At 45.3% G+C, this 23986-nt stretch overlaps 2 protein-coding genes across 6 annotated transcripts in view; one reads left to right on the top strand and one right to left on the bottom strand.

Moving 5' to 3' along the window:
* The window catches only part of LOC135914317 (guanylate cyclase soluble subunit beta-1-like), a 969460-nt gene that overhangs the window by 164659 nt on the left and 780815 nt on the right, over positions 1–23986 (top strand). The gene's annotated exons all lie outside the window — the stretch shown is intronic.
* Positions 1–23986, bottom strand: part of LOC135914316 (guanylate cyclase soluble subunit beta-1-like) — a 219282-nt gene that overhangs the window by 6031 nt on the left and 189265 nt on the right. For all 3 annotated transcript variants that reach the window (XM_065447108.2, XM_070535555.1, XM_070535557.1), the window contains 3 exons: positions 19956–20246; positions 18486–18752; positions 12758–12904 (listed from right to left, as the gene is read on the bottom strand). In XM_065447108.2, the coding sequence (XP_065303180.2) occupies positions 12758–12904; positions 18486–18752; positions 19956–20246 (705 nt within the window). The remainder of the gene's footprint in view (positions 1–12757; positions 12905–18485; positions 18753–19955; positions 20247–23986) is intronic.

Below are 23986 nucleotides of genomic sequence, written 5' to 3'. Positions count from 1 at the left end.
GGATTATACAGGCGTAGAAGGAACCTCACAAATGCAAAGGTATACTGCTTACCGGGGCCCAATGTTTTGACAAAGCGGGCTAAATTCGAACTCTGGCACTTTATGAATATAAGCAAGTTTTAGCGGAAAAGAAGTCACTTAAAAACGAAGTAGTATATAGCTTGGAGTGTAGAAGCTTTCTCGGGCCATAATTTTCAGTGCAGGTGTATAAAATTCTAGCGGTAATGTAGACGTAAGCCTCATAATGTCTACCAGTGCCCGCCAGCGGCGTAGCCAGAAATTTTGTTCGGGGGGGGCTACGCCACTGGCCCAATATATATATATATATATATATATATATATATATATATATATATATATATATATATATATATATATATATATATATATATATAGCTGCACGATGCAGCTCAGCCTCCTCCTTAAGAGGAAGCTTTAGCTCGGATGCACCTATTTAAGTACATGTAGAAGGGGAATTCGTTTTTCCCTGCAACCACTTCACCAAATTTGAGGAAGTTTGTTGCATTTAAAAGAACAAGTTTAATTCTAGTGACCACTGGCTTCGAATTTTTCATTTAGGTGGTCAATTATTTATTAAAAATTGGCCAAAATTGAAAATTTCCAGAAAACGAAACTATCAAGTTTAAAACTCCGTGACTCAACAATGAAAAATGATATCACAATTCTGTGAATTGCATCTAATAGTACATCTACAGCGGACAAAAAAGTTACGTTACACATGAATCTCAAAAGAATTTAGTATTGTGGAAATACGGCTTTTGCAGAACCCTTGTACACAACGTAACCAATTAAGATACAAATTGACACAGCAAACTTGTCCGCTTTGACTGTTATAATAAATGCCGTTTACAGAACCACAATATCTGCTTTTCATGCATAGTTATTAGTTTGTAAACGTCGTGCTTCTATTTTTTCAAACTTTCGAATTTTCCAAAATATTTTAAACAAAATTCAGGCACTAAATCGAAGTTCTCTTTCCAACAGACACTAGGATTTAACTTTCTCTCTTAAATGCAACCAATTTCAATAAAAGCGATTAGCAGGATTATCTCAGAAAAGCGTTTCTGCGTTTTACAAATATTTGAATAGGCCGCGTCGGATTGGGCCCGAGCTAAAGCTTCCTCTTAAACAATTTATCAAGGGATCAAATACATGAATAATAATTGCATTGTCATTGCAAAAGATGCTGCAAACGAATTCTTGAAAGCTACGCACTGTAAATACAAGTAAAGTATGTATTTTTTCATAAAATATTATACTCGTATGTGCCAAAAATTGTGCCCAACATAACTGACGTCAATGCTTCCATGTTTTTTGTCTATTTATTAAGTAAAGAAAATATCACACGAACATTAGAACTATATCAGTTCGAAACCAGGAAAGCAGTGCGTGCCGCTGATATGAAAAATTAAAAGGCAATGAACTGAACAAGTTGAGGACAAATATGTTAATGAAACTTTGTCATTCAAGAACCGTGCTTACATTCTTGTATATATGCAGTGGCCAGTGAAAAATCTCAATGACGCTGTCGTTTGTTCCAATGTATTACGCCGGAGTAGCTGTCCCTTGTCGTGTATCGTGAGTAATTGCACCGAAGGTATAGTCGCGACAGAGAGCACGTATAGAAAGCAGGAGTTCTGCAAGATATATGAGGGCAAGTCAAATGAATGAGCCAACAACGGGGTACTTTATTGCAAAGTAGTCTTCATGAGAATTTAGACATTTGTCCTATTGACTAACGAGTTGCGTGATCCCCGTCTTATAAAACTCCATGGGTTGTATCTGGTTCCCTTGAGCTGTTTTTTCGTTTGCCCCAAAATGTAGAAGTCGCAAGGTGACAGGTTTGAGCTGTATGGCGGATGTTGCAGCGTTTCCCACTTGAACTTTGCCAGTTTTGTATTAACCGCCTAAGCGACGTGGGGACAGGCATTGTCGTGGAACAAGATGACCCGATTCGTCAATTTTCTACGTTGTTCGTTCTTGATTGCGACACGCTGCCGTTCTGGCGTTTCGGAAACAATTGATAGCCTCTCAAGATTTAGCAAATTCTATCAGTAATGGACCCTGTCGATAGAAAAAAAAAGTCAAGAACACCTTTCCAGCGGAAATGATGGCCTTTACGTTCTTTGGACGTGGTAAATTCGAATGTTTCCACTGTAAGCTTTGCCGTCGTGTTTTAGGCTCGTAGTAGTGGCCCCAAGGTTCGTCCCCGATCACAGTTGCAAACAAGTCGTCATGTTCACTGTGATACCCGATCAGATGAGTCAAGGCAGCGCGAAACTTCTCCGTCTTCTCGCGATGGATAAAAATCTTGGGGATCCATTGCACACCAAAGAGCCGATAACCGAGAAACTCATGAATTATGGCGTGAACCGAACCGTGACTGATGTTCAGACGGTCTGCCAGTTCATCGATGCTTATCCTCCGTTCTTGTTTCAGCAGCTCATGAACCTTTGAAATTGTGTGGGGGGTGATTGCACGATGGTTTTGGCCCGGTCTTGGAATGTCTTTGCAACGTACGTCCTTTGAACCGTTTGCTCCAACGATTCACAGTGGTCAATGAAATGCAGTGTTCAACGTACACGGCAGTCATATGGTGATTAATTTCTGTTTTGGAAACACCTTCAGCTGTCAAAAACTTCGCGACACCGAGCTGTTCAGCTTTTGAAGTGTCCATTATGTGACACAACCATATTCAACCCAGTGTATGAGAGCATTAAAGAACATTTATCTTCACACCTGCGTGTCACTTTTGTAAATGAGACATGCCGTTCTCCTACGCGCATGCCTCGCAGATAATGAACCGAACCATTATTGCGCGGTTAGGGTAGGCTCACTTTCATTTGACTCGCCTTCGTACATTAGAAATGCAAAGATACAATGGGATATGCAAATGCGAAAATACGGCTTGATAAAGGACAAAAAAGTGTCACTGGAAACAAAGTTCACTGCATGTATACACAAAACCTCGCAACAAGATATTTAAGTATACGTATAAGTCTCCAATGAGTCTATGTATGTAAGAAGAAGTAACTGTATATAATGCGTCAAACAAGGCAAATAAACATGTTGCACAATCATAGATTCACAGAATCCTAGATTCCGCCCCCAGTCCATCCACTCCCCCCGATGTATTGCGCGCGACGGAAGGCGGCGCGCTTGCTCCCCGCTTTTCTCCTTTGCGCACACAAGTCTGAGCCACCATCGTCGGCTCACCCATTCCACCTCCCCTCCTACGCTTTCACTCGCACATACAGCATGCAGCGCGTGGTCACGATGTTATCACCCTTGGACTTTATACGAAACATCAGGGCGATGGCAGGAATGCGCCTGGAGTGTCCATATAATTGCTTTCGCAATAATATAATAAACGTATCCGGCAACTGAAGCGTCCCGTCGCCCATTACTTTCCGCAAAAGAAATATCAAAATCGAACTTTCACCATGCGACAATTCGCTGCGCCGCAACAATGTATTTTTTTCTGTGAGGCGGAGGCACCGAAATGGAAAAAAAAACGCATAGGAAAGTATGTTGGCCAGAATCTAATGCCTACTTCGGGCACCTAATGGGGCTACGGAAGGAATACCGAAGAAAACATGAGACGCTTGGTCCACTGAGAACCATACGCACACTGCTCAGTATCCTACAGCGGCGAAACAAGACTTTCCGGAAAGGTTCCGCTCAAGGAATGCGGTGCAATCCTTCGAGTCCCCACAATGATGGCGGCGAGCGACCATTGTTTTTTTTTCTCGTCTGCTAGGCAGAAAGCGTCCAAAACTCTGTCCGGTGAAAATCCACTCGGCCAGAGCAAACCAAACGCGCACCGAAGTGCACCGCATGGTGGTCGGGGCCATACGAGAAAAACGTATGCGCTCTGGCTGGCTCTGGCAGCCCGCGGGTAGGGTAGCGAGAACAAAAAAGAATTGAAGAGGCTCAATCTGTCCTCGCGAATAAAAGTCAAAGTAGAAAAAATAAATAAGAACGTAGTTACTTTGGCTGGCTTTAGTGTCTTGACATGGATATTCTGGCGTAGGTTAAAAAAAATGTTGATATTTTTTTATGTGACATGATGGCACAAATGAACCACCCCAACGCTTCGTCTCATTGGACCTCGCTGCCTGCTTCGTCAACTCGTCTGCTAGTGTGTTGATTTGGCTTCTCTCGTTGTATGTTTCGATGTAAGACTTTATAAAAGTCAATATATACCTTTGGCGTCAAATGTTTATAACAACATTAAACCCACAAAGTTCCGCAATTGAAAATCTAAAGCACAACTTTGGAAATGTCAATGCACCTTTCACATCAAGAGCTTATGAGATTTATACCCATAAAGTTTCGCAATTGATATCCATGCGCTCCATAGATTCCGTGGCCTCAGGGAAATGCGGCGGCGAGCCCGCTCACCATCAAAGCGCCCTTGAAACTTTGTGCTCGGATGGGACTGCTTGGCGTTATGTGACTCCCGGTGTATGGGCGTTGCCACGAAATCCAGCCCGAGTTTGTAATCTTCGCGGTTAAATGTCTTTTCGAGCGTCAAAAAGACATTCTAGACAAAATCCAGAGTGATTTCCGGCGACGGGGGTCGCTTTGGTCGGCGGTGCATGGACAGCACGAAAAAATTTCGGGGGGGGCTGAAGCCCCATAAGCCCCCCCCCTGGCTACGCCCCTGGTGCCCGCCCACGTGGTGTACGAGAGGTTTCGCGCTCTGAGATGCAATAATCTGATATGGCAAACGTACGCACATTGGTTCTACTGCAACAATGCTGTGTTACAGTCATTAGTACGTCGCTAATTGACTTAAATGATTGGTCCGAAGGCAGCTGCATCACTGTTTGGGTCACTACTTAGACTTTGAGCTTAGCTGTTTTAGCATGGAGGAGAAACAGCCGAACAGGAAGAAGCGCGTTTCGGCCCCGCATTTACCACGTTGTAGCTGCATCATGAGCTCTACCTATCATCAACAGTCTATTAAACTTACAGTAACTGAAATTTGGGCGAGTTTGTAAGAATTGATATCTGACCTAATTAAAGCGCAAAAAAAATAAACAAGGACACAAGAAAGGAAGACCAGACAGGACAAGCGCTATTAAAGGCCCGCTGCAGTATGAAGGCATCTCATAGCGGCCCGTAATTACACACGTATTGCGTTATCAGATCAAATCTCGTGCCTGTATATTCTCTCATACCTTCACATCCCTTAACCATTTGCCGTCCTCGGCTGCATCTTTTTGTTCCATCCCTGGTCGCATGGTCTTCAGCTTCCACAGAGAGCTTAACCCTTTGAGGGTCGAATTATTTTGAAAAAAAACTTTCCCAGGTGGTCAAATTAGTTTATTGCGGATTTTGAATGTACAAAATGTATATATAAAGTCGGGAATAAATAGTAAAAAATAATTAGGAACAGTATGTTGGTGTCGGCATCACTCAGAACTGCAAAATGTTCATTAGTATTTCCGAGCATGGTACTCCTTGAAACACGGGTCTACGCAAAGCGCCTTATCGTAATCTGCACACCTAAAATGCGTGTCTGTTCTCTTGGAGTGAGGAGTTGCATTGGCGCACACGACACCTCTGCGTGCGGCTGCCTTGGGCAGAGGTCTGAGGCACCCTCTCGCGTAAGCGCGTTGCCGCAGAGAGCGAGAATACCTCGTGAGCGGTGGTGACAAGCAAGCTAAGAGCAGTGCCAATCAAGATAGAAATCAACTTCCGCCTCCCCTGCGAGAGCCTGCCGTCAAAGAAAAAAATTGACGTTTCGCGCGCCTCCGCTGCGATCACGCGGCGTAACCGAAACCGCGAAAGCGCGTTGCCACTGAGAGCGAGAATACCTCGCGACAGCACTGAGAAACAAGCTAAGAGCAGCGACAATCAAGATAGAAATCAACTTCCACCACCCTGCAAGAGAGTGCCGACAAAGAAAAAATTAACGTTTCGCGCGCCTCCGTTGCGATCACGTGGCGAAACTGAAACCGCCAAAGGGGCGTTGCCGCAGTCTGAGCGACGCGCTGAAGCTAGCAATTAGTTCTGTTTATCTCCCCAAGAAGGTAGCGCCGGTTTCAAACGCATGTTGTAAATGCTAAGAGGTGGCAGCACCTCCCGGTTAGCACGCATCGTCATTATGGCGCGAAATTTCAAACGGAGGGTCGGAAACATACCGTTACGGCAAAGACCTTGCGGGACAGAAAACCGCCGCCGTACATGTACGGCGAAAACCGTCAAAGGGTTAAGTTACTTAGGTTAGCACAGGAAGACTGAACACATTATATACGTTTACTTGCCAGGATGTCGACAAGCTGCCTCTCGCGACTTCAGCAATTTAACTGTTATGTCTTCACATAGTTCTATAGATTTAACCTCCAGGAAAGAAATGCACCAGTGCGCAATTTTCGTCTGTTGTTAGAACAAAATTCGCACACTTCTAACAATAAATAAGTAAGCACCATGTCACACTCGTAATGCTGTCCACGCGCATGTTCCGTTAATCACGTTTGTTTTGGTTCTAAAACTTAAACTTGTAGCTATAAGCGGTAATACTTTTTTTTGCTGGTGCTTGCATCCGTTAAGATTGCATGTGCGTTAAAGGGACAGTAAACAATTATTTGAATTTAATTTGCGTATAAATAATTACAAGGTTTTTATACAAATGTTTGAACGCATAGCTAAAAGCTCTATATATGGGTCCAATTGACAAATACATTAAGTCGAGCTAGATTGATAAAAAATTCATCAACGTTTTCTGTTTGCCAAGATATCAATTCCTTGCGTAGAAAATTTCTACTGAAGGCCTCACTGCTGCTCTTGAATTTGAACTACCCGCGCCGAAACGAACGAATTGACGTAATCTCCACGTCACCTCCTCATATGCCACTCTCTTGGAATCAACCAATGCTTACGTCAGGTGAGAAGTACCACTAGGTAGAACAGGCGGCGCCGTGGCAATTTAACATTTTACTCGCTTTCTCATTCAAGCTCTATTGTCGCTACGAATGACGAATTCGTTGTTGCAGAGGCCTAATCTCTCAGCCTAGCACGACTTAACGTTTTCCTTCAATGCCCCTTTACGTTGGCACTGTAAAACCCAATTATATTGCACCTTGTTTCAAAGTAGAATTATACCTTATTTTGAACAATTTTCGAACATCGTGAAGTTGAAGTGAGAATGCGTATCAAAGTGTACGCCTACATGGAAGGAAAAGTGTATCCTCATGAAATAGATTGAACCTTCGCTGTGCCAAACAGCACCGCAAGGTGGCTTATCCTCACGAAGGGGCCACGGCCACTCCCGCCGTGGAGAAAGAGCAAACAAAACGTTTCCCTTTCTAAATGGCGTACGCTGTATGCCGCGCCATGCAAAGTCGTACCGTGCCTGCAGACCCATCCACAAAAAAGGTTGGTTTGCGCAAGAGAACTTGACTATTGAGACCTTGTCTATACACGTATCAATTTCTAGTGTGCGTAAGCAACAAAAAAAGTAGGCAAGATGTAAGCGCACGCACGCAAACCAAAGCATAGCCGACTCTAGAGACGGAGATTACAATACCGTGGCACAGAAGACACTCCGCCATTTGGGGGAGTCACTAAACTATCGCACAAAATAACGGCTAACACTGTGTGCCGAGAGGGTCAAGTTTCTGACCAGGATTAGCACAAGCGTCGAACTTCTATTCGAGTAGAAAAGAAAAAAGGGGAACTTTCCCCCAGCGGAGACCTTGAAGGCCGAACGACGAAGTCCACTTCGAAGGGTCGTGTAAATCATCAGGAAACTAGCCCCTCCACCCCCCCCCACCCCCTCCCCACCCGCTCGACCACGCGTATAGTATTCGCCGTCGTCATGCAAACACCAAACCGATCCGACGATGAGCCGTGGCGTGAGTGGAATAATAACGCGGCAATAAAGGCGAGTCCGCTCTAAAAAGAGGAGGAACGCCGCATTGCTGCACCCTGTGCCTTCGCCCGTCGTCCTTTTTCATCGTGGCGCGTTTCGATTCATCCCCAGTGCCGCCATTAATTTCGGCAGGAGCCGGATCCGTATATGGCGTGCCACCGGACTCTTTCCGCTGGACATTGCCTTGGCTCGGCTATTGGACCGACTCGGCGTGAGCTTGAGCGTATAGTTTTGAAGAATAAAAAAAAAGGGATCAGTCCTATTTTATGGACCCGGTCCTCTTCGCGTTATTTATATTGCTTCGTCATCATTGTGCACCGCCTTTCCACACAAAAGACACCCTTGGTTCAGGACCAACAGCCGTTCCAGGGGCCGGACTTTGTCTATGCCGGCAGCATACGGTAGGCCGTGAACACTGCTTTAGTGCAAGGCTGGTCTCATTCTATCGCAGTTTTTTGGTACCATGCTGTTTTGAAAGAACGCGAAAATGGGAAAAATTCCTAGTATGCGGGATGAATGGCGTTTTCATTGTGCCAGGATCTTCTTTCGTTTAACTGGACAGTTTGACAGCCAAGCTTGAATAACTTCTCTATACAGTAACTGCCTGGTAAAGTGGGTTTATAATAATTATAAATGTGCGTACATATAAAAGATAACTTATGGGGTATTACGTGCCAAAACTACAATATAATTATGAGGCACGTTGTTGTGGGGGATTTCGGCATTATTTGGACCACCTGTGGTTCCTTAACATGAACCTAAATCTAAGTAGAGGGGTGTCTTCGCATTTCGCCCGCATCGAAATGCGGCCGACGTAGCAGGGATTTGATCTCGCAATCTCGTGCTTAGCAGCCCAACATCATAGCTACTAAGCTACCACGGCGGTATTTTTTTGTAGTGAATACAGAAAACCAGTCATAGTGTTCCTTCATCTTCACCCTTGTAATTGTTTCTCAATTGCTTTAGTTCCTAAACGAACAGTACGCCGCAGCCTTAGCCGTTTATCTGTAGCGTTAAATACAGCTGGAATATTTTATAGTGTCCACGCTAGGAGGCGAAAATGATGCTTGATTGCAATGCGAGATCGTTGGCTGTCGGGGATGTTCGCCACAAGACGTTTGAACTTATACGTTTGAACAGCATTTGTCCCAAATCACTTCGCTCTCATCGCTTAAAGTTCTCGTTTCAACGCTGCCATCGAAGACAATCTTTCAAATCACATTACCTAACCTGACAAGCCGTTTTTTCAATGTGTGCGCACCTCTCATGTAATGTCCTGTTCTGGTACCTTTGAGGAATAAATAAATAAATAAATAAATTAATAAATAAGTAAATAAATAAATCTGTCAGTGATGGCTATGGGACACTGGAAAAAGTTAAAACCGTAGGCTTTAAACCACATGCTCGTCGGTTTGAGCCCAGAAATGTCTGCCCAAACATCAACGTCGCACCTAGCCTGAACTAGAGTGCGACAAACACGCGAATTAACACCGCCAGCCCATTTCTTAGTCTCGTTGCAGTCGTTCGCCTGAAAAATAAAAGAAAGAAAACGAAAGAAAGAGAAAGAGAAAGAGTGCTATTGTCTGTTCATTTACATTACATGAGCAGGCGAACATTTATTTCACGAGTCACGACAAATTGCTATGATCAGTAATGAGCAACAAAGCTGCGATAATTGACTTTCTAGATTACTCACTCTAGAGCACATGTCGTGAGAGCGTAATTAACCGCTCAGCGGACATCCTCAGACTAGCAGTCGCTTCGAGATATCTGCCAGTGGACTGCGCTACGAAATTCATCGGTATTCCAGCAAATATTCTTACGAAACGTCTCCTTCACACACGGCAGGTCAGAATTGGCAGATCTTTCGTAACATCGAAGTCAGCCAAGGCAAGAGTGTTTAAGAGGCATGCCAACAATAACACCAATTCATAAGCATCCGAGTATAGCCCACAACTTGTATTTAATCACCCGTCGTGAGGCGAGTATCTCGAAACAGGCGTTACTAAGGCGTTTCTAGCGTTCTTGCCGGATACAGGCATCTGTGATACCGTAATTGAACCCGTGTTCGTCTGCTAGAGTGCTTCGAGTTTGTGTTTGTATGCGCGTGTATTAGTGGCACGAGCATCGAGTGACGCTCCTGTTCCTTGCGCAGAACTTCCGATTCACCTCCTGAGACGACCAAGGAGGAAACTTAAAATAAATCGCAAAAAGTATAAAGAGATAGTACAGTACAAAATTTATGGGTTTCATTAGACATGATATCTGACCATAAGTTTAGTTGCATGTTGAGTTACTGAATGGACTGGAATAAGTAGATTCAGTTAGAAACAACTGAGACGACCGGGAAAGAAATTCAAAATAAACCATAACAATAGAAAGAAATAGTACAGTACAAAATTCGTATGTTTAATTATAGATGTGATATCAGAGCATTAGTTCCCCCCACGTTCGGAGAGCATAAGTTCAGTTACAAATTGAGTTACTGAAGTGTCTGGAATAATTAGAATAAATTAGAAATCACTGATTTCCGTACACCAAAGCACAGAACCGTAGATTTTGGAGGCTTTAGAGATTTTAGAGACACGACTTTGACGAAATTCCTGGAAACCCGGAAGCAGAAAGCGGAAGTAATGCCGTCACTAATGACCTAACACACAAGAGGGTGGCGTGATATTTAACCGGCTGACCCACAGTGGTTGCTTAGTGGCTATGGTGTTGGGCTGCTATAAGCACGAGGTCGCGGCATCGAATCCCGGCCATGGCGGCGGCATTTAGATGGGGACGAAAACACCCGTGTACTTAAATTTAGATGCACGTTAAAGAACCCCAGGTGGTCTAAATTTCCGGAGTCCCTCACAACGGCGTGCCTCATAATCAGAAAGTGGTTTTGGCACGTAACACCCCATACCTTAATTTAATTTACCCGCTGTATAATGGAAAACATTTCCCTCCGAGTTCGATTCGTGGGTTGCGTTTGCCTAATGTTAACATAAAACACCAATGCCGAGGTGTGAGTGCCACTAAGACAATGAAGTCAAAGATTAGGGTCGGCTAACATTTCTTTCATTTCTTTTCTTTCGCTCCCTTTCTTCTTTCACCATCCTCACTCTTTCATCGCTAACCTAGAATAGCATGTCAAGACTATCGTTAGGTATAAGCTCTACAGTTATCATAAAGCTTTCTCTCTCTCGCTGTCTGCTTTACTTTCATAAGCCCATCTGTTTGAAAACTGGTTCATCTCGCTGCTATTTCTTTCTTCATTTTCTTGTTCGTTTTGGGGTTCGCAGCGAATGCTGCCTTACGTTTTGAGCCGTTTGCGTCGCTTTAGAAGTGAGTTCCTTTATTGATCTAACTTCCTTTTTCACTATATGGAATGGCTTTTAAAGATTAATGATCGGCAGATGATTTGGGTTACAGAGGCAACATCCCTTGGAACTCCGCACTTCAAGATTTCAGTGGATCGATCGAAACAACCGAGCGCACAGGTCACGTCAGAATTGACCGGCTGCTCCATTTTACGGAGAGGGCAGACTCTTAGAGTCGGGCGCCACTTTCCAAGTGGTTCCCCCCGCATAGATTTGCATCGCGTCACGGCCTGCCTCTCGCCAGCCGTCTGGCCTGAAAGAGACGGATGGAAAGGCGTGGCCTAACCCGTCTCTCTTTACTCGGCCGGGCCACTTTCTTCTATTCCACGCACTTCTCCGCCAGCCACTCTACACTACTTGATGCGAAGAAAGTTTCCGACGCCTCGGTTGGACTTACTCGCGGCCTTCGTCTTTTCTTGTCGCGAAATTCTGCTCCTGGGGGTTGGGCGTCGCCTTCTAGCTGGCGTGCGAGGCAAGACCGCTGTTTTGAATGCGTTCGTCGATACGTATAGGACCCGCCACCGCCGAATACGTTTTGACGAAAAACCATTCGGCGGACACACCATTCGTTCCACTTACTCCTGCATGACCAGCACGCGGTTACGTGTGGAGTACATTTGTGCTGTGCAGAGAAGCCAGCGTGGAGAATAGCGTAGAGAACGGAGCAAGAAAGGAAGGATGCAGGTGGTGATGAATATTGACTGATGCTTTCACTTTGGGCGGTGTTTGTGCAGATCCCAGTAAAGCCGTTGGTTTATAAGCCAGCGCCTGCGTTTGGGCCGTCGTTTCTGTCCCGCTGTTTGCGCCGGTCGCCATGTTGAGCCCACAGCGTGGCGCCACGTTTCGCTTGGCTCGCGTTTTCGGCACTGTAGCTGTCTCGCAGTTACGTGAGCAGAAGAAAAAATTATGAGAACACGTCGTGGCGCGGATTTATTTGAGCGCTATTATGGGTTGCGGCTACGGTACAGTAAAACTTGCAGTAAAAAGAACAACAGAGGAAGAACCGTATACGTTAAACGACGTTTATAATACACAACAAGAATTTCGGCAAATCGAAGAACCAAGAGTTTGGAAGAATCACGACTTTCGCTCGTCGTGAAAAACGGGAGAATAATTTTCTCCCAGGCACAAGGGCCATTATTCGCAAATAAATTAGGTAAGTGTGGATAAAGCTAGGTGATTTTCTTTTCTTTTTTGCCATAATGCACATCGTATTCAATATTATTACGTTTTCTTTTTTTTGTTGCGTGCCCGTAGAAGCAGATGGTGAAGGTTTCGTAACACCTTTAGTTTCGTATCTATTTGCGTCCTTTTCTGCCTGCTTGGTTTGCGATAACTTTCTTTTCATAGCTTTTATCACTGCAGCGAGGTTGATGTCTTGTTTGAGGTTTTCGTGCCTCTTATTGCAATTTGTGATATGACCTCGCTTTATCTGCAACGGTGACATATGTTCTAGCCGCCCGATCACAGAAATGCGACACCGTACCTCGATGGCGTGCCCTTCGACGGGTGATTGGACGGTCCGGGTGACTGCCTGCATGGCCAGCCCCATGACCACCACTCGATCGGCGTGGTCTTCGGTGAACTCGGGTATCCCAGATACCACGAGATACGCGTCACCGATGGTCTCCACCTGCGGGGGCAAAGTCAACGTGAACAATCTTCTATTTTCGCATCGTGTTCAAATCCGTTGCGCGAAGCTTGACAAACAGAAAAGGGGGCATTCAACAAGGACCACTAATAAATTTCACAATATTTTTTTCCGGAAGAGGACACAGACTGTCTGCGCAATGACAGGAGACAATTTACGATAGCTTATACGGTGTGTCCCAGCTAACGTTAGCCAAGCTGTTGAAAAAAGAAAAGAAAAAAGAAAACCGGAAGAAAAAACAGGAACAAAGAAAAACACGATGCAAGCTACGATTATGAGATCTATGGTATTTGGTCTTCAGAAGATAGCTGAGTAACGCTCCTGTTAACTTCTGCCCCAAAGGTTCTTAATTTTTTGTTTCATTTCATACAATGAAGAATCAGCAGTATGCGCATTTACAAAAACCTAATTTACACACGATACGCCATCCTTATCACCAAAACACTTTATTTTTATGTTTTTACACTGAGAATATCGCGAGCCATCTGTCAACATGTCGTCCTCCAAAACACAAACTTGTGACATATGCACAAGCAGCGATTTCCTTAAGCAGTAAAATAAGAAGCAATGTCACCTTATCTTTTGTTTTACTCCACTGCATCAAAATGTGGGTTCCTAAGCCAGAGTTAAACATTTTTTTCTTCAATTAGCACTAAATTATTTATTGCTCCGAAAGATTTGTGCCCTATAAGGCCACTTCATAGAAGCGCTCGCGCGCGAAATTGCGTCATATTGCTAAGAAAGATGCCCCAGCGCACAAGCCCGTACGTTCCTGTATACTTGGCAGTTCAGTTCTGTTGCTGGACCTAATCACGCGGAACTTTCATTTTGCTTGAGAACAGTGGCATCCCTCATGCACATATTTTTTTCTCTGGCACTGAAAAAAAAATTAGAAATTAATTTGTCTTGTCCTGGTCGCTATGAGCGCCATTCTGAATGCTTTATGAATTGTTTAACCAACGCATGAAATCAACGTGGAGAACGACGACAACACGAGAAGAAGGACACAATAGGAGCGCTGTCCTGCGTACGCTCGGAAGGGGCGTTTTCCTTTATGCGTGCTGGTTTTATCAAACATCAATTTCACGAGAGCGCTCGTCCTGCGTGCTTTCCTTCTTGCTGCCGTCGTTTGCTTGCCTTCTTCAAGTATGCATTCACTCCAACCAACTCTGCTTTCTCTCCCCCACTGAATAAATTACTGCCCGCAACGACGTATTCTCCGCACTACCGTAATCACGGACGGAAATTCGGGACGCGCGATATATCTGCTTCTCCGGCGGTGGAAGGAGGCGCAAAAATGCCGTCTTCCGAGAATACTTGATCATTCCGGAAAGGAACCTGAAATCAATGGATGTATTCCACACACCTACACGCACAACTCGCGTTCAGCCATGCTGGTTCTCGTTGGTGAATTTGAGTTGCGAAGTTTGCGAAGTTCGAACCGAGGTAGTCTATGAAAATTGTAAGGTATTCCGCCTAAATTAACACTTTACGAACTGAGTGGCCCTACGGAGTTGATTATGCAGGGTGTTTTAGGAAACTTGCGCCAAGCCTTGAAAAACCCACTTGGGGATACGAGAATGTATTACCAGCTTAGCACTGTTCACTGTCCTCTTGAGCACTCAAAGTATCTTGACTGATTGACTAGATCATTAATCAACAATATTTAGCTAACTAACAAACTTTTAAAGGATCCCTTCGAGCGCAATGTCTTCAATGTATAGGTTGCCGTGTAATGTAACCTAATGTATAGGTAGAGAAATAATTCATTTGCGGGATGATGGATGACGTGGCTTTAATTTTTCTAAGCTACAAGAAAAGCGCACAAGATTTGAAATGTATCACGTGACTTGGCGCTTGCGCAGAGTGACACCAATGCCTTCAATCATACTGGCATTGGCTTATGAATGCTGCATGCAGACCAAACGTATGAATAGGCCTTGAGAAACGTAGATAGATTGAAAACAATAGCCATGGCACGCACTTCTGCCGAGATATCTTGTTGAATCAACGAAGCAAAGAAAGCCATGGAATATTATACAATAGCGCATTCCCATTCTCTTAGCTTTGTGGTTCACAGATTTCGCAAAGCATTAACGGTACCCACAGGATGATTCCTATCGGGGGAGGGGGTGTTATGAAATATTGCACGACATTACGACATTACGCGTGTATATATTATATTTCCCAAAGGTGCACGAGACATTGAGATCTCAGACGTTTCAAAAATAAGATATTCCCCTGACCCACTACTACTCTATCCTTCAGCTTGCCTTCCTCCTTCTCTTCGTTCCTTTGCGGCGTTCTTATTTTTATACTGCCACGTTTAATAGACAGGCGACTTCTAAAAGAGGCCGTTTAAGTCCGAGTCGTCGAAGGGGCAGCGCAGCACCCACAAAGGACAAAGGCACGAGTTTGTGAGTCAGCCTGTCCTCGTCTTCTCCTGGGACAAATTGTGAGAAATATATATATATATATATATATATATATATATATATATATATATATATATATATATATATATATATATATATATATATATATATATATATATATATATATATATATATATATATATCCGTGATAATTGTAACGTGTCCAACGTGGTAGTTTGAAATGTTAATTTTAGAGTCTATAAGCTTCGTGGTGTCAAGACGGCAGACCCAAGAGTGCCACGGGATTGCCATATTCGGTATACTCGAGGAGCAGCGCGGCAACTTTACTCGCGTGCTTCTTGCATCATACTTCCGACAATGGAATTATCCACATTTCACCAAGTTTGTTCGCCGGCCACCCGAATTCTCCCTGTCGCGAAACAACTTTAGTGTGCCTCCTGTCGTTGGGCGTCGCATTCACGAACGCTTATTCATTTCTCATCGGAATGACGAACATTGTCGCATGCCACTTTTGCGGACGTGACGAAACTATAGAAAACAATCTGCATCACTATCCAACCATCGACTCGCACCAATATGCTCTGCATCTCAGCTTCAGCCGCTAAAACGACAGAGCGTTCTCGGTGGCGAAAATCCTGGGACCGTGGCCGAAAAACTCTACATGCATGCACAACGCCACCAAAAAGCTAACGCGCTTCTTGAAGGCAACTGGGCCAGACGAGCGCATGTGACTACACGTGAGTTAGCATTCATATGCGGGTGCGTGCACAGTGACTCAATTTCGTCCTTCTTATGTCTCCTCCCAATTTTCCTTTTCCCCACGTCTCGGGAAGCCAATGGGGCGTGACCTTGGTTAACCTTTATGCCTTTTCTTTTCTCTCTCTCTCTCTCTCCCTCTCTGGGGCAAACAAAAGTGTCGGGCAAATCGGATAACTTGTCGGCGCTGTAGATTCTTGCCAGCACTAATACATCTTTTTTTTTTGTACTGCATAACTCCCGATCCACTCACACGAATCTGCCTTTTTCAATGTAGTTGCAAATGAACTGCGCAGGAGCGACTTGGAATCAAATAAAGAGCAGCGTAAGATTGATACGAAGAGCTTAAGGACTGCTTACGTATTGCGCCTTTCGAGGAATTTCTTACACCGTAACTGCGCGTGGATTTTATTTCATAATTTGTTCCTTTATCTCATTTCAGCCTTACGAAACATCTCGCACTACTTTCGTCATAGGCTGCTAGCAATTTGCGAAATTGGTCTGGCGCTGCTCGAGAAATCTCCGAGGGAAAGACACGGAGCTCCGTATAACTTCATTTGTCTCTTTGAAAGAAATATGTTGTCCACTTTCCAGTTTCTGCAACGCACTGCTCGCATAAACTGTGCAAATGCAGATCCAGAGTGATCTCTTTATCCCATGCCGTGTTGCTCAGATTGAAGCTCTTATGCAGGCATCCCTGACGAGGCCTGAGTTTTGGTTTCGTATTTTATTCTCCTGTCAGATTCCCTTGGCTCTAGTATTATTGCGCAGTGTTCTTTTACCGGCAATAGATATTTTTTGTTCGTAAGTCGCCGCTACTGATCACTCGTGCTCGGTACTGAAGGTATTTGTCTTCGAAATTAGGCTTCGCTAAGCCGACTACTCACATGCAAGCTCGCGTGTCATCGAAATTAACTGGTCGTCGTAGCCGTTCCTTTTTTTTTTCGAGATGCAAAATAATGCTCTAGTGGGTATAAAAAAGCACCCGTTATTCTCCTTTCCGCGCACAGCTTTCGACCATCGGGTCTGTGACACTGTAATGTCGCAATCCAATATCAAGAAGGGGGCCGACAGATGGTGCGGCAAACTGTTGTATAAAAGTTACAAACAGGGATGAGATGTCTCAAAAAGGCTGGCCTGCGTTTCGGTAGGTAGGCTTATCTTTGTCAAAGCACTTTGAGAAAAATAGGCCCACCTAACAAAACGTAATCCAGTCTTTCTGAGTCACCTTATCCACATTTGTACCTTTTATACCATAGTTTAACATCGCAAGTGACGGCATTCACCGAGACCCACAAAACTTTAGACACAAGACCTGCTTGCGACTTCTTTCGCCGTTTGCCGCTGCTGAGCTTTTTTTCCCTTTTTACAGCTCGAAGAGTGCACGTCTCCACTCGTGGAAATATCCTTTCTCTAGGTATTTTTAAATGATAATCTCACGCGGCGGACGTTGTGTACTTCTTGTAGTCCATAAGATGTACTCTTCTCCCATTTCGTTTCCGTCAGCCTCTAAAGCCCAACTTATACCTTCTTAATAATTCTGGAGCTTTACTTGCTAAGAGAGAGGTAAAACTTTATTGTGTCCTTGATGGGGTTAAGCGGTGGCGGGGGTCGGGAGACTAACCCCATATCCCCCCCTTCCTCAGACGGCGGCCAGTCCTTGCTTTCTTGCTAAAACGCCGATCTGATTATGGGACACGCTCATGTGGGGGGCTAGGGGTTAATTTTGACCACCTGGAGCTCTTTAACGCGTACCCGATGCATGGTACACGAGCATTTTGGCATTCCACTATAAGGGGAACGCTGCCACCACGGCCGGTATTCGAAGCCGAGACCTCTTGCTCACCAGCGCGACGCCATACTGCACTGGGTTAACACGGTGAAGGACATACACTGTCGTGGTGCGGTAATTCTTCAAGAAATGTGCTGTCGGGCAATCGCTACATCATTTAAGGGCACCATTATAGAAATAGTTCTGTATACAGTCAAATAATTCTACACAGTTTAAATCCAAGTGAAAAAGAAAGAACGTGGATTCCGCCTCTCATATTGTACACTTTTCCTAGAAGAAGAATACCGCAAATATAAGAATCCTGAGCTACGCATATGCAATTATTACTGCGAAGCGGCAGCAACCCCTCACATCTTTCAGGGAAGGAAATAAATAGAAGAATGCAGTGAGAAAGAAAAGGCTTAATAATAATGAAAAAAAAGCAGAGATGTCGGCTGGAGGCTCATTCCTCTAGCTGACTACTATAGGCTGGACTAAAGGAAGGGAGGATGGCTGCCGATGATGACAAGGACGAATCACAGTACGTATGGGCCTACTCATATAGCCTACACAGAACTACAGCGCGGAATGTGGAGCACGCGCGTGAATGTATCGCGAAATAGGAACAACGTGAGCTGACCTTGTACACACCGTGCAGGTTGGTGAGGGAGTCGAACTGGACGTAGAGGCGGTTCAGGAGGCGCACGATGTCCATGGGCTGAACGTTCTCGCTGCCGCAGAGTGCCGTGAATCCGACGATGTCCGAGAAGAGGCACGACACCATCTCGAACTTCTCCGCCTCGACGGGGAGGTCCAAGCACAGGTTACGAGCCACGCGAGCCGGGAAGATGGAGCACAGCAGGTCCTCCGTGCGCCGCTTATCCTCGCGCAGTTTCGAGTCCAGGATCTGCATCCGACACAGATTTACGGTGAAGCGTGCGACCGGAAAGGACAGAGGAAACTGAGGGGCTCGACTTTTTGCTGTAGTTGCGGCCACATGAAGCAAGCAGACAACGAAGCTAGAAAAAGTGTGGGAGAAATGAGCTGCTACGCTTAATTGAAATGGAGACATACCATGGAAAACAGAAATGAAAGTGTACAGTAAGAAAACTTGCCCCCAAATGGGAGCCGAATCCACAACTTCTGGACTGCACATGCGTACCATTAGGCTATCGTCACGTACTACGTGATGGCCTGCGCCTGCACGTCCGCAGGCACGGCCATGGGTGGCGCTGGCTAATACTCCCAGGGCTACATCTAGTAGTACGCACAATGACGCACAAATACCCAAGAAAGCTGACGGGAAGACTGCCGCCGCGGCAGTTTAATGGTAAAGCAGCCCATGTATGAGACGGGAAGAGAGAGAGAGAGAGCGAAAAACAAGGAAAGGCAGGGAGGTTAACCAGGCGGCTGCCCTCTTTGCTATTCTGCACCGGGGTAGAGGGAATAAATGGGTGAAAAGAGAGAAAGAAGGGAATAAAGAGGGAGCACCAATCGCACGCACACTCGAAAGAGCAAAGGAACCTACAAACGGTCACAGAGACTTGTTGGCTTCAAGTACTGTAACAACACCTCCATTGCTTTTAGTCCAGTTTGATTCCACTTTTCATTATTATATCTATTCTTCAATTAAAATTAGCAGGTAATTTTCCCAAGCTTGCCCTGGCCTCTTTCTTGGTTTCCTTCATCAAGTCCATGAAGTTATACTTTCTTCAGTACATAGGGCTGAGGCATACACTGACTCTCTCAATCACTCAGTTACCTCGAGTTCTTTTCTGCCATGGACATTACGCAAACTACCGCAACGGCTGGGTAACTTCCTAAATGAGCGCCTCCATGTAGTTCAATCTGCACAAGCAGCAACTTCAAAAGAGTGTACAGAGTAGGGTAACGTCCATAGCAGTAGTCAGAGACGCGTAGTTATCCATGCAGTTACCCCTTCTGAATTCCGATATTCTGGAATGTTGCCTACGTCTGCTTTGGGCGAGCTTAAGGTTACTCTTTCCATGGTAACAGAAACACTGAACGACAGCTGCGGTGGTGTAGTCAGGTGTTATGCCCGAGCTTCGTCGGGAACAGCACGAGCGAGTTATAGAAAGGAGCAAAGAACCTTGAGGTGGTTGGAGGCCTCGTCTAGCTTCTCGACGAGCTCGCGTTCCCTGCGGCGCTGGTGGGAGATGAGTATGAGGTCGCGGACGGGGTCGTGGAGGGCCAGGTCGCTGAAGAAGAGCCCGACGCGGTGCATGTCTTCCAGGCTCTTGACTCGCGGCGAGCACAGGAAGAGTAGGCAGTCGGCCTCTGGCAGCGAGACCATCTGGCCCTTGAGTCGCAGCACGCCGTCCGGAGGCGGCTCCACGGTGCTGTTGAGGCGTCGCAGAAGCTTTCGCCGGCTGCCTGCGGGCTGCAAGGCATAGAGCAGAAAATGGGCTGGCGTAGTTTGAAAAAAAAACAGAAACAAAAGAACAAGTGAGAGAAACGGAGGAAACATGCATAGATAGGCAGAGAGGCTAACTAGAGGTATAGTTCTGGTAGGCTACCCTTCGAGGGGGCAAGGTGCAGGGAAATAAAAAGAGAAAGGAAGTGGAATGGGAGATCGAGAAAGAGAGAGAGATGGAGAGAGAGAGACGAGCACTAAGTAATGGAGAAACAACCTTCATTGTTCCAGGTCATCTACCAGGCAGTCACGCTTGACATCAAGGTGGTTATTTATTGCGCTTATATGTGATAGACTGAAGAATTTTCACATAACTTGTTTTTTTTATAGAATCGCGTAAAATATGCACCAAGTTAGATTGTCCTACACTTTCTGCACCATTTGGTGCCTCTTTGTTCACGAGATAAAGTGAACGACAAACAACAAATTCACGCGTCTCAAATTCATTGGAGTTGTCTAAGTATGCGTAAGCATTGTACCCCTTGCTTATCTCTATGCAGCCCGGTGTCGTCATCAATCTTACCTAAGTTGAATCGACCAGTATAAACACTTATAAATTTTATCGGTCTTTATCAACCCTATCGGACTAGATCTGACCTTTATCAACCCTTATCGGTTGTTATCAAGCTTATCGAACTCGATCCGACCCTTATCGACACTTATCGGTCGTTATCAACCGTATCGCAACTGATAATTTTTTATCAACCTTGACTTGTTCTTATCAAGCTTATTGGACATGGCACAACCCTTATAAACTTTTATTTGGCCTTATCAACCTTTCCGGGCTTGATTCGACCTTTATGAGCCCTTATCGTTCCTTGTCGACCCTATCAGACTTGTTCCTACTGTTATACGTCCTTATCGCTCTTTCGCACCTTAACAATTTACGCCGAACCGTTAAAGACCATGATAAGATCCATATAATCGATCCACTCCTCCTCATCCCTATCAACTCATTGACTGCTTATCTGTCTGTGTTGCGCGACGGGAAGCGCCTGAGTTCTCACAGGTGGGTGGCATTTCAGTCGGGGAAGGAACACCCCCATGGAAGGCGCATCACGCGACCGCCGAAACGCATCGGGGATGTGGCGTGTTTGGCATTAGGTTTTCGCAAAATCAGAATTTTTCTAATGTCGCTAATGTTCTAAGTCGGGTGCACATGTGCTCCTAGAGATGGCTTTTATGCCACCATCACCAAATCTTCCAAGAACGTTGTATAGAAACTGTTATCCTTTGACATTTGTTTTTACTGCCGGTACAACCAATTCAGGTGGTTCAGATTTATTTACCTTCTGCAAGCGTGGGTGTTTAGCCCATTGGGTAAGACACTCGGCATAACAGCGTGAGGACGTAGGTTCGAAACTCGCCAACGTTCTTCCTTTCGAATTTATTCTGTTTATTTTTATGCAATAGTTTATAGAGATTCGTCTTACGTGGCGGACAGACAGGTTTCCTTGATGGGCAGGCATAGAAATGCTTACGCATTTAAAATTGACTTGTTTGTCAGGTTACACATTACATATGCGCTTATAGAGTGAGACATCTTTTTGCGAAACGACTAGGGGTTCCTCACTTCACCCATAATGTTAAAGATATGGCGAGGAATGTCTCATGGAGAAGTAAATGTTTTTTTCTTGCCTCAATTGACGTGTTTTATTTTTTAATGTGTTCAATTTGTATACTTGTCCCATTTTCACACATCTTGATGCGTAACCACTAGCACCGCTCCCCGATCAACTTTTCTCGTGAAAACATTACCCTTTTAAGGTTTCAATTGACTTCAGCAGAATAACTTACGCTACGAATTTTTCGCTTCGTCAGGTTTCGGTCATATCTGCCGTGTTTTTCTTTCCAGAAGTTCGCGTGATCATGTGGGAAAGGCCAAAGGTGTTCCATCAAATTCGTGCCTTCGTGTGTGCGCCTGGCATGCAGCGCCTCGCATTCCGTAATCCATTATCGTCGGACGCGCCCCTTCCGCGTTCGATACTACAGCATGGCGGCTAAACGTAAATTTGAGTGGGCGTGCTCGCAAACTTGGTGGGCTGGGGATTCGTTGCCATCGTGACCTCTGCCCCGACAAAGACCCATCGGAGAGCAGTGATACATAGTTGGGCAGTTTAAGGCAATCCAACGGTGAGCACCAAGCCGACATCTATACACGTTACGCCAACTTCTTCTAAAGTATGCAACTGACTCGTTTTTGAAAGTGCTTTCGCTTGGTGGAACATTATATGTCATACAATGCCCTCGAATGCAGCGCTCGTCGTATAATCATTGAAGTATAGCATTGGTGGTCCGATCTATCTTTTGGAGGATGCACCGCCTTGTGAGCGCCCAGCACAGCTTGTTTATTCTGACGCAGGATAGTTATCGTCTGCGATCTTTGATCGAGACAGTATATCCAGCCCTCTATGCACCTCCTCACATTTAGCAACTTCTGAGAGTACTAGGGCACCGTCCCCACCCATCAATGGCTCAGAAGGCGGTGAAGGCACTTTTGTGCTTTCTCAGAACGTCTGGTTTGCACGAGCGGCTTTGACTCAATGACTGTCCGTGCATGTCGCTATACCCTCTGTCTCTCCCTTCTCCCTCTTCTCCTTCTCCCTTCCCCCAGCGTAGGGTAGACAACCAGAACCAGACTCTTGACTGGTTAACATCCCTGCCTTTCTTCTCTCTCTCTCCGGCCTACATACCAGTTTGTTTTGGCGTTTGCAGTGCGTGATTCCAACCTGTGATCGTGCACTGAGGGAGGCATGCGTGCCTTGAGCGCGTCCGCAAAGAAGGTGAGTGGCGGGAACAATGCGCCACTGGATTACATGGATCGATGTTCCACATTGTGGCACAGTCAAGCGGGAGGTCATTATATTCAGCACCCGCATTGACTAAACATGTGCGCGGCTGGAATTGTCGTCCGAATGGCTCGGTCGCGAATTCTAGGGAATGGTTTAAATGCAGTTTGCACTGCCACGGACGGAAATTTCCCTGTTATTCGTGACCACCTGATCCATACTGTGATTTCTCTTAATCCGCAAAAGATCACAACGGCTTCTTTCTTTCGTACGACCGTATCGCTGCAGCTTACCTCTTGCATCCAATTGTTCCATACAAAGTTGACCAGTTATACCTACACATCGCTTCTGAAATAGTCATCTTCACATATTACTTATCGACGGTCATAACTCGCACCAAAATTTTAAGACGGCTTCTAACCAGCACTGATGAAGTTACAAACGGTTACAGCTATTGTTCATACACGAAAAGTGATTTTGCAGGTACAATCGTTCTACTTGTTTGGTGGCAGGAGAAAATGCCCCCGCTGCAGCAGGTGCCTACCTATGATATACCGAAGCACTGTCAAAACCACTTCTCTTGCTTTCCTGCCGTTCTGTTCGTTCTCACGCATTTTCCCACCTTTCGTGAACTGGAGCTCTCTCTTCGAATAGTTAAAAGAGTGCCAACGCTACCTCTCAGCCTCGGCTTACGGTCTCTCGGATGTCGCAGTCTACTCCCCTCCCCACCCACCTTCCTTTCATCATGATGGCATGTCTTACACACACAGAAGTTCTCGCATAGTCTCATGCACGTCTAACGTACAAATAGACTCACTCCTCACTCTCATGTAAGTACACTGTGAAAATACAGAATGATAGTGTGGCACGCATCATCTCATGCGAGACCACATAAAAAAAGTCAAGGGCACTTAGGTA

This window comes from Dermacentor albipictus, chromosome 3, assembly GCF_038994185.2.
Source record: "Dermacentor albipictus isolate Rhodes 1998 colony chromosome 3, USDA_Dalb.pri_finalv2, whole genome shotgun sequence".
In the NCBI taxonomy this organism is placed as follows: domain Eukaryota; kingdom Metazoa; phylum Arthropoda; class Arachnida; order Ixodida; family Ixodidae; genus Dermacentor; species Dermacentor albipictus.
This window is presented reverse-complemented; position numbering and strand designations above follow the sequence as displayed.